At 38.5% G+C, this 13,352-nt stretch overlaps 1 protein-coding gene across 5 annotated transcripts in view; it reads right to left on the bottom strand.

Annotated features, from left to right (window-relative positions):
- The window catches only part of Naa35 (N-alpha-acetyltransferase 35, NatC auxiliary subunit), a 136,543-nt gene that overhangs the window by 69,895 nt on the left and 53,296 nt on the right, over window positions 1-13,352 (bottom strand). For all 5 annotated transcript variants that reach the window (XM_045131360.1, XM_045131361.1, XM_045131363.1 and 2 more), the window contains exons 7-8: window positions 5,574-5,640; window positions 5,445-5,488 (exon numbers count right to left, since the gene is read on the bottom strand). In XM_045131360.1, the coding sequence (XP_044987295.1) occupies window positions 5,445-5,488; window positions 5,574-5,640 (111 nt within the window). The remainder of the gene's footprint in view (window positions 1-5,444; window positions 5,489-5,573; window positions 5,641-13,352) is intronic.

Here is a 13,352-nt window from a genome sequence, read left to right as displayed (position 1 = left end):
TATTTGAAAGGATAAATAGCCAATATGACCAAAAGAAGGATAGATACAAATTAATAAAATTTAGAGATGAAAAAGGCACCCATACAACAGATACCACTGAAAGTCAGAAAATCATAAGGATATACTTTAAGAACATATATTTCACTAAGATTGAAATTCTAAAAGATATGTATGATTTCCTAAATATATATGATGTGCTAAAATTAAATCAAAATAAGAAAACCATTTAAACTGACCTATAACAAATACTGAGATGCACTTGTAAAAAAGCTCCAAACTAAAAAAAATGTTCAGGCCCAGATGGATTTCTGGTGAATTCTACCAGACCTTCACAGAAGAATTAACAGCAAATACTTCTCAGACTTTGCTTTGCTTTGCTTTGCTTTGCTTTGCTCTTCTCCCCTCCCCTCCCCTCCCCTACCCTCCCCTCCCCTCTTCCCTCCCTCTCTCTTTCTTTCTTTCTTTCTTTGTTTTTTTGTCTGTTTTTGTTTGGAGGGTATCACTCTAGCTCAGGCTGACCTGGAATTCACTATGTAGTCTCAGGGTGACCTCAAACTCACAACGATCCTCCTACTTCTGCCTCCTGAATGCTAGGATTGAACCAGATAATCTTTTCCAAAACATAGAAAAGATATCCTACCAAACTCCTTCTATGAAGACAGCATTGCACTGATACCAACACCAGTCAAAGACAGAACACGAGAAGAAAATTACAGACCAATCTCTCTCATAAACATAGATGTAAATATTCTCAACAAAATATTAGCAAACAAAATACAAGAATACATAAAAACGATCATTCACCCCAACCAGGTTAAGTACTATCCCAGAGATGCAGGGATGGTTTAACATATGCAAATCAATAAATATAATACAGTGTATAAATGGAATGAAGAACAAAACATCACATGATCAACTCAATAAATACAGAAAAGCCATTTGACAAAATCCAACATCCATTCATGGTAAAAGTTCTAAAGAAACTAGCTGGGCATGGTGGCACACACCTTTAATCCCAGCACTAGGGAGGCAGAGGTAGGAGGACTGCCGTGAGTTTGAGGCCACCCTGAGAATACAGAATTAATTCCAGGTCAGCCTGAGCTAGAGTGAGACCCTACCTTAAAAAAAAAAAAAAAAAAAAAAGTTCTAAAGAAACTAGAAATTCAAGGAACATATCTCAGCATAATAAAGTATTCATGACAAACCTATAGGCAACATTATACTAAATGGGGAAAAACCTGAAACATTCCCATTAAAATCAGGAACAAGACAAAGGTGTCCATTATCCCCACTCTTATTTAATATAGTATTGGAAGCCTTAGCTATAGCAGTAAGGCAAGAAACACAGAAGGGATACAAATTGTTAAGGAAGAGCTCAAACTAACACTACTTGCACATGATATGATTCTATACATAAATGACCCTAAAGACTCTACCAGCAAACTGTTAGAGCTGATAAACACTTTTAGCATTGTAGCAGGATACAAAATTAACACATAGAAATCAGTAGCCTTCCTAAAATATAACCATATAACATGCTGAGGATGAGATCAGGGAAACACTCCCATTCAGAATTCCCTCCATAAAAATAAAGTATCTTGGAATAAACCTAACCAGGAAGTGAAGGATCTCTACAATGAAGACTTTAAAAACACTCAAGAGAGAAATTGCAGAAGACACTAGGAAATGGAAAGACACCCCAGGTTCTTGGATTGGAAGAGTCAATATTATGAAAATGTCAGTCTTACCAAAAGCAATCTACAGATTTAATGCAATCACTATCAAAATTCCAATGGCATTCTTCACAAAAATACAAAAAAAATCCTAAAATTAATTTGGAAGCACAAAAAAACCTCAAATACCTACCCAAAACAATTCTGAGCAACAAAAATAAAGCTAAAGGTTATCACCATGCCTCATTTTAAGATATATTACAGTGCCAAAGTAACAAAAACAATATGATACTGGCACGAAAACAGATATATAGATCAACAGAACAGAATAGAGGACCCAAATATAGGCAGCTATAGGCAGCTATAGCCATCTGATTTATGACAAAAATGGCAAAAATAGTCATTGGAGAAAAGACAGCCTCTTTAACAAATGGTGCTGGAAAAACTGAAGATGGATGAAAATAGATCCTTATCTCTCTCCATACACAAGAATCAAGTCCAAATAGATCAAAGTATCAGACCTCAAACTCTGAAACTGCTAGGGGGAAAAGTAGGGGAAACACTTCAAAATATCCACATAGACAATGACTTTCTGAATATAACCCCAGTTACTCAGGAAATAAAACCACTAATCAATCAATGGGATCTCATAAAATTTTTGTACAGGAAAGGACACTGACAGAATGAGAGAAAACCTTTGCCAGCTGTACATCTGACAGAGGATTAATATCCAGAATACACAAATAATTCAAAACATAAAATAATAAGAAAGCAAACAACCCAATCAAAAAAAAAGTGAACTATGGAACTACTTAGAGTTCTCAGAAGAAATACAGACAGCCTATAAACACGTAAAAACATGTTCTACACCCACAGCCATCAGAGAAATGCAAATTGAAACTACTCTGAGATTCTACCTCACTACTGTCAGAATGACTACCATGAGGACAACAAATGACAACAAATGCTGGTGAGGATGTGGAAAAAAAGGAACCCTTCTACACTGTGACTGAGAATGTAAATTGGTACAGCCATTGTGGAAATCAAGTGTGAAGTTTGCTGAGACAGCTAAAAATAGATGTACCGTATGGCCCAGCTATACCACTCCTTGGCATATAGCCTAAGGACTCTACTCAATACCTTGGAGATAATTGCTCATCCATGTTTACTGCTGCTCTGTTCAAATGCTGGGAAATGGAACCAGTCTAGATGTCCCTGAACTTACGACTGGATAATGAAGTTGTTGTACATTATATCATGCAGTTCTATTCAGCAGTAAAGAAAAATGAAATTATGGTATTTTCATGGAAATGTATGGATCCGGAAAGGTTTATACTAAGTGAGGTAATACAAGCCCAGGAATCCAAATGCCAAATGTTCTCTCTCATATGTGGATCCTACCATTTGTATGTGAATTGGAGTAAAAGTAGCAGAGACCAGTACACTAGAAAGAGGCTATAAGCAAGGGAGGAGAGGGGAGGGCTTAAGGGGATGATAATGTATAAATGTAAGCAGATGAACAGATTACAAGGGTGTAATGGCCAGGGTAAGAGACTGAATAAAGGAAGTGTGGACGTTATGAATATGCCACATGGGAACCTACTTCTTAGGATAATGGCACTCCTAGAAACCATAGATTGTTAGGAGAAAAAATTCAGTGCCAGGAATGGGATACCTTCCAGTGAGCTGTTGGCCAGGAAGGTCTCTGATGCCCTCAACACATTATAGGCAATTGCCAAGGCTCTTGGTTTCCCACCAGAATAAATGGTAAGACTCTACTGCTGAAGACTCCATACGCTTGCGCTGCAGATCAGTGGAAATCAAGCTGGAAAAAGCTACACTGCATGCAACCCTATGGGAGGGAGAAGTTATCAATGGTGGTAAACAGTAGTGGATATTGCAAGCCTTAAGATTGTCTAGCCAGGCCCAATGTGCCAACTGGTGTAACAGTGGCACATCTATTATGGGGAAAACCAACTGCTCTCTAACTAAACTGGCAGCCAGCTCCATAGGAGGGAATACATGCCTGGTATTAAAAACCTAGCCCAAAGCCTATAGCAGGGGTGGTCATGAGCCTTAGTGGAGTAATGTCTGCTGCTGTCTGGCTGAATGCATTATCACTACCAAACTGCCCTGTAAGCACCTTTCTTAATGTTTATAAACATATAGTAACACTACTCTTACTTTTGGTTAGACAAGCTTCTTTTTTCAGATGGTGGTGACCACTGGAATGACTCAAAAAAGGTCACCATAGTGCTGGGAAGTAGGCATGGACTATTTAGCACTGAGACATCTCTACCATACTTTCCAAGGCTCAAGGTACGTTGAGGAAGAGGTAGTTTAAATAAGGTAAGCAAAAGGAAGGTTAGGACTTCTTAGGCCTAAATATCTATGACTACTCAGTGCCTGACAGTATGTACAGAAGACCTTAATGATAAGAGGAAAAGATGATGATATAAAAGAGAGACGAGTTGAGAGGTGGAGAGGATATAATGGGGAGTGCACTTGTAAGGGGGAAAGTGGGAGTGAGAGGGGATTATCATGACTTATTTTCCTTAATTATGGAATTTGTCAGTAAAATAAAAAAAGAATGTATTCACAGGGAAAAAATATCTGAAGGGGGTATTGTTCCCTCACAAATGTTATATGAAAGAAGTTCAATTTGATATAAATTATAAAGATTATAAAAGCAAGTCTTGAAGGACCAAATACAAAACAATATAACAAAGTATATACACACTATTGCTATTACCCTTTAAAGAGACCAACTGAAATTCTTGATGCTATCAAAATTAACCTTGCTTAAAAAAGAAAACAAGCCAGCATCAACTTTACAAAATCACAAACCCAGTACTCCACTAAAATGCAACAATCTTATAGTATCATAGTACAACTTCAAATACCAGGGCATCAGCATAGGATGATCTAACAAGAGATGTGGGTTCAAATCTTGAAGCTGCAACTCACCAAGAAGGTGTACACAACACAGGGTCAGCTCCATTGAACTCATGTGGACTCTAGTCTCCTGACATTAAAAGTGCAGTATATACCCTGAACTGCCTAATTAACTGATTTTTTTTGTTGTTGTTTGTTTTGCTTGTTGAGGTAGGGTCTCACTGTAGTCTAGGCTGACCTGGAATTCACTATGTAGTCTCAGGGTGGCCTTGAATTCATGGCAATCCTCCTATCGCTACCTCCCAAGTGTTGGGATTAAAGGCGTGCACCACCACGACCAGCTTGAATTGTAAAATTTAAAAGGGGAAAAAAAATAACATAAATGTTTGATGATCACCATGCTATTATCCAAGTATAAACTGATATTAGAAAAGTAAAATTTTTTATAGCCTTAACCTTTATGAGAAACAAATCATCATGGTCACATGGCTGAGCACTTTCCTCAAGGAGGTTTTACTAAATCTGAGCTATGAACATGTACTCAGTTCACCAGCTATGTTGTAGATACTGTAGCAGCTGCTAAAGATACAGAGTAGTCAAGACAGTCCACACCTCTGAGGGCCTTTAACCCCTACTGGGATTAAATACTATAGTTACAATTTAACACTAAAAGCCTACATTGGCAAAAAAAAAAAAAGAAAAAAGAAGGAAGGAAGAAAAAGAAATTAAGAAAGTTAGTATTTTTAATGCTTGAAGAAGGCATTAATCTATCAGAAACCCCTCCAAGAGCCTTCAAACCCAACATAAACAAGGCAGTTCTTGGTGGGTCTGACTAGAGTAGCTATTCTGTAATGAGAGAAGCATGTACACACATACCTTTACCCTTCTTTGCATATCATCCTCCACATCTTTCAGCATACCTAGAAAGAGAAACAGGAAATTTAAAAATAAAGCAAATTTTAAACATCAGTTATTTTTGTGAATTATCATTACAAATGGTTTTACCTGTAACTCGAAGATCTGTCACACTGTTGGCCATTTTAAATCCATATGTCATTGACTGAAAATCTTCCTGTACCCCCCAAAAAAAAGTTATTAGGCCTCTGAATAGTAACAATCATTACATTTCTTTTAAAAATCACTATTTTAGTAAGAAAAACAGAAACAGAATATAGTTCACTTGTCTCAATTTTGCTACCATATAGCTCAGCTTTCTTGTTGAAGTTACTTTTTTGTTGCTGGCACAAGGCACCTGACCAAAAGCAACTGATGGGGAGAAAGGGTTTATTTTGGCTTATAGAATCAAGGGGAAATTCCATGATGGCAGGAAAAAATGATGGTACGAGCAGAGGGTAGACACACCTCCTGACCAGTATCAGGTGGACAACAGCAACAGGAGAGTGTGCCAAACATTGGCAAGGGGACTATAATACCCTTAAGCCTATTATAATCTTTCTCCCTCCTTTCTTCCCCCCCCCCGCCCTTTTTTTTTTTTCCGAGGTAGGGTCCTGTTCTACCCTAGGCTGACTCTGTAGTCTCAGGCTGCTCTAGAACTCACAGCAATCCTCCTACCTCTGCCTCCCAGGTGCTGGGATTAAAGGTAGCTCCCTCCCTTTCCTTTCTTTGGCAGGGTTTCACTATTGCCTAAATTGAGCTAAAACTCACTCTATAGCCCAGGCTGGCCTTAAACTCATGACAATCCTCTTCCCTCAGCCTCCTGAGTACTGATTAAAGGCATGCAGCACCACATATTATGATATGTATACAATATACAGAAACCCAAATAGTTGGTAGTTATAGTGGTGGTTGTAACCATGGCAGAATTTTGAGATGTTTAACAAAAACAGTGAATAACAAACTAATGTCAGGTCTGTATTTTACAAACAGAGAGCGAGAGTAAAATATAAGAAATAAACACAAAAAATAAGAGAAAAAACATAATAAAATATAAGAAATAAAACCAAAACACAAATGATATCTTGACCCTGGTCTCAAAGAATTCAGGGTACCACACGAATCATGACTGGGTCTTCTAAAAAACTCAAGTTATATCATGGAGATGTAAATTTATCCTCTCAGTAAAATTTATACCGAATCTCTACTTGACATAACATCTCATATGCATTTATTTACTTAAATAAACTTATTATTTTGTCTCAAAGAATGTATCATCCATGAGATCAGTGCCTTGTTTAATCCACAGGGTTTAGAACAGTGCTTAGTCTAAATCTTAATTACTGCTCAATAAACACATGCTGATAGAACAATTTGCTCTATCACAGAAGTCAAAATGCAAAAGGAGGGGCTGAAGCAATGGCTCTACTGTTAAGGCACTTGCTTGTGAAGCCTAACATCCCAGTTCAACTGCCAGTACCCACGTAAAGTCAGATACACAAAGTGGCGCATGTTTTGCAGTGACAAGAGGCCCTGGCACACCCATTCTCACTCACTCTAACTCTCTCTGCTTGCAAATAAATAAATAAAAATTTGTTTTAAATGTAAGAAGAGGCCTGGGTAGATGCTCAGTGGGTAAAGTGAGCATGAGGACCTGAGTCCAAATCTCCAGCATGCACACAAACATGCTGGACTTACACCACAGCTAGATTGTAAACCCTACTGCTGAAGACAGCACAGGTTTGGGCTATAAGGCACTGAGAAATTAAGCTGGAGCTGAGCTGGAAACCTTCTCTCTGTTGACTAGCTGTCATGGTGACGGAAAGTGCTATGCAGCCTTAACCAGCAGTGGACCCAGCAAGCTTTATCACTGGCCAACCAGGTCAAATGTGTCAACTGGTACAAGGAGTGCATCTCAGTCATGGGGGAGACCAACTAACTGTTTTCTAGTAGGATTTGAGGCCTGCTCTATTTAAAGAGAATTCATACCTGATACTGAGAGTCTAGTCAAAAACCTATAGCAGAGGATGTCCTAAACTCTGGGGGAAGTTACTACTTTAGTCTGGCTAAATAGATTATGGATATGGAAGCTGTGGCAAATCAGAGAACATATGCTTTATTTACCTATTACCTACGGTAGTCATGAATGAATACAGAGGCAATGTGGTCAGGTCTCCTAATTTTTGAACAGAAAAACCTAAGGTATGCTTCCTTAAAAAAATAAATAATAAAATAAAATAAAATAAAATAAATAAAATAAAATATAAAATAAAAATATAAAACAAAATAAAGTAAAATAAAATAATAAAAACCTGGTAAGGCACAGTGGAACACCTTTACTCCTAGCACTCTGGAGGCTGAGGTAGGAAGATTACCAAGAGTTTAAGGCGAGCCTGGGGCTATACAGCAAATTCTAAATCAGCCTAGACTAAAGTAAGACCCTGACTCAGAAAGAAGATAAGAAGGGAGGGAGGAAGGAAGGGAAGCAGGAAGGGAGGAAGGGTGGAAGGGAGAGGACAGAGAAAGAGGGAGAAGCAAGAGGGAGAAGCAAGAGGGAAAAGGGTATTTTTCATTCTCCCCACTGCTATTTAACATTATACTTGGGCGGGAGAAATGGTTTAGCAGTTAAGGTGCTTGCCTGTGAAGCCTAAAGACCCAGATACGATTCTCCAGGTCCCACATATGCCAGATGCACATGGTGGTGCATGCATCTGGAATTCATTTGCAATGGCTAGAGGCACTAGCATGGCCATACTCACTCATTCTCTCACTACCACCCATCTCTCTGACTCTAATAAATAAAAAATAAAAATAAATCTTGGGTGCTAGAGAGATAGCTTAGCAGTTAAGGTGTTTGCCTACAAAGCCAAAGGATCCCAGTTTGATTCTCCAGGACCCACATAAGCCAGATACATAAGGGAGTGCATGAATCTGGAGGTTGTTTGCAGTGGCTGGAGGCCCTGTTGTGTGCCCATTCTCTCTCTCTCTCAAATAAATTAATTAATTAAAAATAAATAAATCTTTAACATAGTACTTGAAGCCTTAGTTTGAGCAATAAAATAAGACAAAGAAACAAAAGGGACACAAATCTGAAAGATATAAGTCAAAATAACCTCATTTGCAGATATGATTCTATACATAAGTGACCTGAAAGATTCCACTAAAATACTCCTAGAACTGATAAACTCTTTTAGCAAAGTAGCAGAATATAAGGTCAATCAACAAACAAAACTCAGTAGCCATTGGGACCAATGATAAATATGTGGAGAAAAAAAAAATCAGAGTGAATCTTATTTATAATAGCCATAAAAAATTAAATACCTTGGACTATCCCTAACGAAGGAAGTGAAAGATCACTACAACGAATATGTTAAAACACAGAAATTGAGGAACAAGGTTGGAGAGATGGTCCTGAGGTTAAGGTACTTGTTTACAAAGCCTAATGGTCTGGGTTTGATTCCCCAGGACCCACATAAACCCAGATGCACAAAGTGGTGCATGTGTCTTAAGTTTGCAGACAGGAAGCCCTGGTGCAACCATGCTCTATGTCTCTGTTTCTCTCCCCCTCCCCCTTTGTTCTTCTCCCTCACCACCTTTCTCAAAAAGATCTTTTAAAAAGTTAAGCCAGAGGCTTCTGGTTAAGATGGCAGCATAGGAACCACGCCAAAGCAGCCTAGGGGAATAAAGCCAAAAAAAAAAAAAAAAAAAAAAAAAAAACCAGCAAAATACACTCTTCTACTAAAAAGTTAGTTGTACAGGTGTAAGAAATTACCAATGGCAGCAGAGAAGTAGTTGAGATCCAGAGCATCCAGAGCCCACATAGGCAGGGAGAACCACCTCTAGCAGTGGCTGCACAAGGTTCACAGAGGCAACAGGTTTGTGGGGCCACAGCTGCAAGGCTTGGCTGGAGCCACAGGAAAAGCCTGGTGAGGGGGTTTTCCACTCACATTAGAGCTCCTCACAAACTCAAGAAACATGAAGGGAAGACCACAGCGACCAATGGGCGACCAAATCATGAGGTAAAGAATCATGTGGACAAGCTAGAGAACTAGAACCACCATCCACAGCCTCCCCTCCCACCACCAGAACAAGCTCTGGCAAGCACCTGGGGAAGGAGATCACAGCACACACAGTACAAGCTAAGAGAGCAGCGATCCAGTGATCCAGCCAGCCTACTTGAACCTACAGTACACCAAAGGAGGACACAAGCAGGAGCACACCACAACTGAGACCAAAACCATCCAAAAGGGTAACTGCAATTACACTTAGTACCCGCCAAATAAGTCTGGTATATAGGCCTGAACCGGAAGTGCTAATTTCATCTTGCATATCAGGATAAATTATATGTTAAATCTGATGGATGGTCAGATTTGCCATTCCTAAATAAGCTATATTTTGGGCTTGTTATTTGTTGCTTCTTGATTTATAGTGGCTTTGTTTCCTCTTCTGTTGTTAATTAGGGAAGGGTCTCACTGGGTCACAAGCTGACTTAGAACCCTCAATAAACCAGAAATCTTAAACTCCTGGTTGACAGGATTAAGGGTATAGGGCACCACACACCTAAGGGACAGTGACTTGGTTAGAAGATCTGGTTGTCATAATACCTACACTTGCATAAATACTTTGTGCTGTTTTTCATTGAATGTGTACACTGTTTAGTTAAATTTTAGAATCTGCCTGTATTCTATTCCACTCAGCCTACTTGAATACTCACAAAGCAGACAAACCCAATATCAAGGGTCACTTTTGTGGATACGCTAAAGTCTTAAGACCTGCACCTAGCACCTTAAGCTCCTGATCTGAAGATATATACCATCAGATTGACTGATACATCTTTTTTGTTGTTGTTGTTATTTTTGTTTATTCAGAGCAATACAGAGATAAAGAGGCAGCTAGAGAGAGAGAATGGGCACACCAGGGCCTCCAGCCACTGCAAAGGAAGTCCAGATGAGTGTGCCCCCTTGTGCATCTGGCTAACATGGGTTCTATAGAATCGAGCCTTGAACTGGGGTCCTTAGGTTTCACAGGCAAGCACTTAACAGCTAAACCATCTCCCCAGCCCCGATTGATACAACTAATAATACTGCAGCTAACTAGAAAATACAAGCATTAAATTAATCCACAATGTAAATATATATATATATACATTATAACACAAGAAACACCAAAACTCAAGGCAATATAAACCCACCAAAAAGTATTAATGCAGCAGAAATGACCTCCATTGAGAATGAGTTAGAGGAAATGCCTGAGAAAGATTTCAAGGGAATGATTATAAATATGCTCAAACAAGTCAAAGAAGAAATCAATGGAATGAAAGAGAAAATCAAAGGAATCAAAGAAGACACAGGAAACCAATTTAACGAAATAAACAGGTTAACACAAAGACATAGATAAGGAAATATAAATAGTAAAAAGCCAGCCAGAACTACTAGACATAAAGAACACAGTTAATTTAAAAAAAAAAAAAACTGTAGAAAATTTCAACAGTAGAATGGATGAAGGAGAGGACAGAACATATATCTAAACTAGAAGACCAGGTGCCAGATCTAATACAGTCCAACAAAGAGAAAAGCAAACTAATAGGAAAGTATGAATTTCAAGATATTCAGGACACTATGAAAAGATCAAACAGAAGAAATATGGGTATACCAGAAGGAGAAGAATTTCACTCTAAAAGCGTAGTAGGTATTTTCAACAAAATTAAAGAAGAAAACTTAACCCAAATTGGGAAAGAGGTGCTAATACAGATACAGAAATCCTTTAGAACACTAACCAGACAAAACCTGGGAAAAAAACCTCTCTTCACAATATTACAATTAAACTACCAAACATACAAACCAAAGAAAAAATATTGAAAGCAATTAGAGAGAAAAATCAAGTTACCTACAAAGGCAAGCCCATCAGGATCTCAGCAGATTACTCAACACAAACTTTAAAAGCCAGAAGGGCTTGGAGTGACGTATTCAAAGTTCTGAAAGTTAACAACTGTCAACCAAGGATACTTTATCCTGCAAAGCTATCCATTCAAATAGACAGAGAAATAAGGACATTCCATGACAAAAGCAGGCTAAAGGAATATTGGAAGACAAAACTAGCTCTACAGAAAATACTTGAAAGAATCCTCCATGGTGAAGAAAAAGAAAAGTAAACATATAAGGAACCAGGGGAAAAAAAGCCATACTCAAATACTAGCTAATACAAGAGAGCAAAGATAAAACCAGAAGAACTACAAAAAAATAGCAAAATAAATACAAACCTTTCAATAATATCTCTTAATACCAACGGCCTCAATGCCCCAACGAAACAACAAAGGTTTGTAGACTGGATTAAAGAGCAGGATCCTTCAATTTGTTGCCTCCAAGAAACCCACCTTTCTACAAAGGATGGACACTATCTTAGGATGAAAGGTTGGAAAACGGTGTTTTCTTTAAAATAGACCATATATTAGCAAATTTGACCAAAAGAAAGAGAGAAGAGACACAAATTAATAAAATTAGAGATGAAAAGGCAGCATCACAACAGATACCAGATAAATTCAAAAAATTATAGGGAGATACTATAAAAACATATACTCCACTAAGTATGAAAATCTGAAAGAAATGGGTAATTTTATTGATTTATATGACCTACCTAAATTAAATCAAGGTGAGATTAATCACTTAAATAAATCTATAACAAGTATGGAGATCCAATCAGGTATCAAAAATCTCCCAACTAAAACAAGTCCAGGCCCAGAGAGATTCACTGGTGAATTTTACCAGACATTCAGGGAAGAACTTAACACCATTCGTTGCTTCTTAAGCTTTTCCATAAAATAAAAAAGAAGGAATCCTGCCAAACACCTTCTACAAAGCTAGCATCACCCTTATACCAAAACCAAGCAAAGATAGAACAAAAAAAAAGTAAATTACAGCCCTCCCTCATGAACATAGATGAAAAAATTCTCAACAAAATATTGGCAAACAGAATGCAAGAATATATCAGAAAGATATTCACCCTGACCAAGTAGGCTTTATCCCAGAGCTGCAGGGATGGTTCAACATACACAATTCGATAAATGTAATAAATTATATAAATGGACTGAAGGACAAAAACCACATGATCATCTCATTAGATGCAGAGAAAACATTTGACAAAATCCAACATCCCTTCATGACAAAAGTCCTACAGATATGGCTGAAGACTCCACATACTTGGCCACTGAGAAATCCTGCTGGAACTGAGCTGATAACCTCCTACATGTAGAACAGCTGACAGAAGGCTGGAAGAAGCCATTCTGCATGCAGTTCAATGGGAGAGAGAAAAATCAACAGTGAAGACACTCAACAGTGGACACTGCAAGTCTTAGATTTTGCCAGCCAGGACAAATGAGCCTATGGGTGCAACAGTGGCATCTCTGTCATGGTGGAAACCAACTGCCCTCTAATTGGACTGGAGGCCCGCTCCATGGGAGGGAATACATCCCTGATACTGAAAACTTAAAACAGAGATAATCATGAGCCCTAGGGGTGTAACATCTGCTGCTGTCTGGCTAAATATATATACTATGCTTATCAAACTGCCTAGTAATGTCCATAGCCATATGTTGATGCTACTCTCACTTTTGGTAGAGAACCTTCTCTTTTCAGATGGCAGTGACCTTGAGATGATTCAGAAGGCATCATGGTGCTGGAAAGAAGTGACAGGAGTGCTCAGAACTGCAATATCTCCATCACACCTTCCAGGGCTCAGGGTCCATTGCAGAAGAAGTGGTGGAACGAATGTAAGAGCCAAAGGAAGGGTAGGACTCCTTACAACGTGCTCCCCCAGACACAAAATGGCCTGGATATCCATGACCTCTCAGTAACTGAAACTACCTACCCAAGACCATCATAATAGGAAGAAAAG

Source organism: Jaculus jaculus, chromosome 12 (assembly GCF_020740685.1).
Source record: "Jaculus jaculus isolate mJacJac1 chromosome 12, mJacJac1.mat.Y.cur, whole genome shotgun sequence".
Classification (NCBI taxonomy): domain Eukaryota; kingdom Metazoa; phylum Chordata; class Mammalia; order Rodentia; family Dipodidae; genus Jaculus; species Jaculus jaculus.
This window is presented reverse-complemented; position numbering and strand designations above follow the sequence as displayed.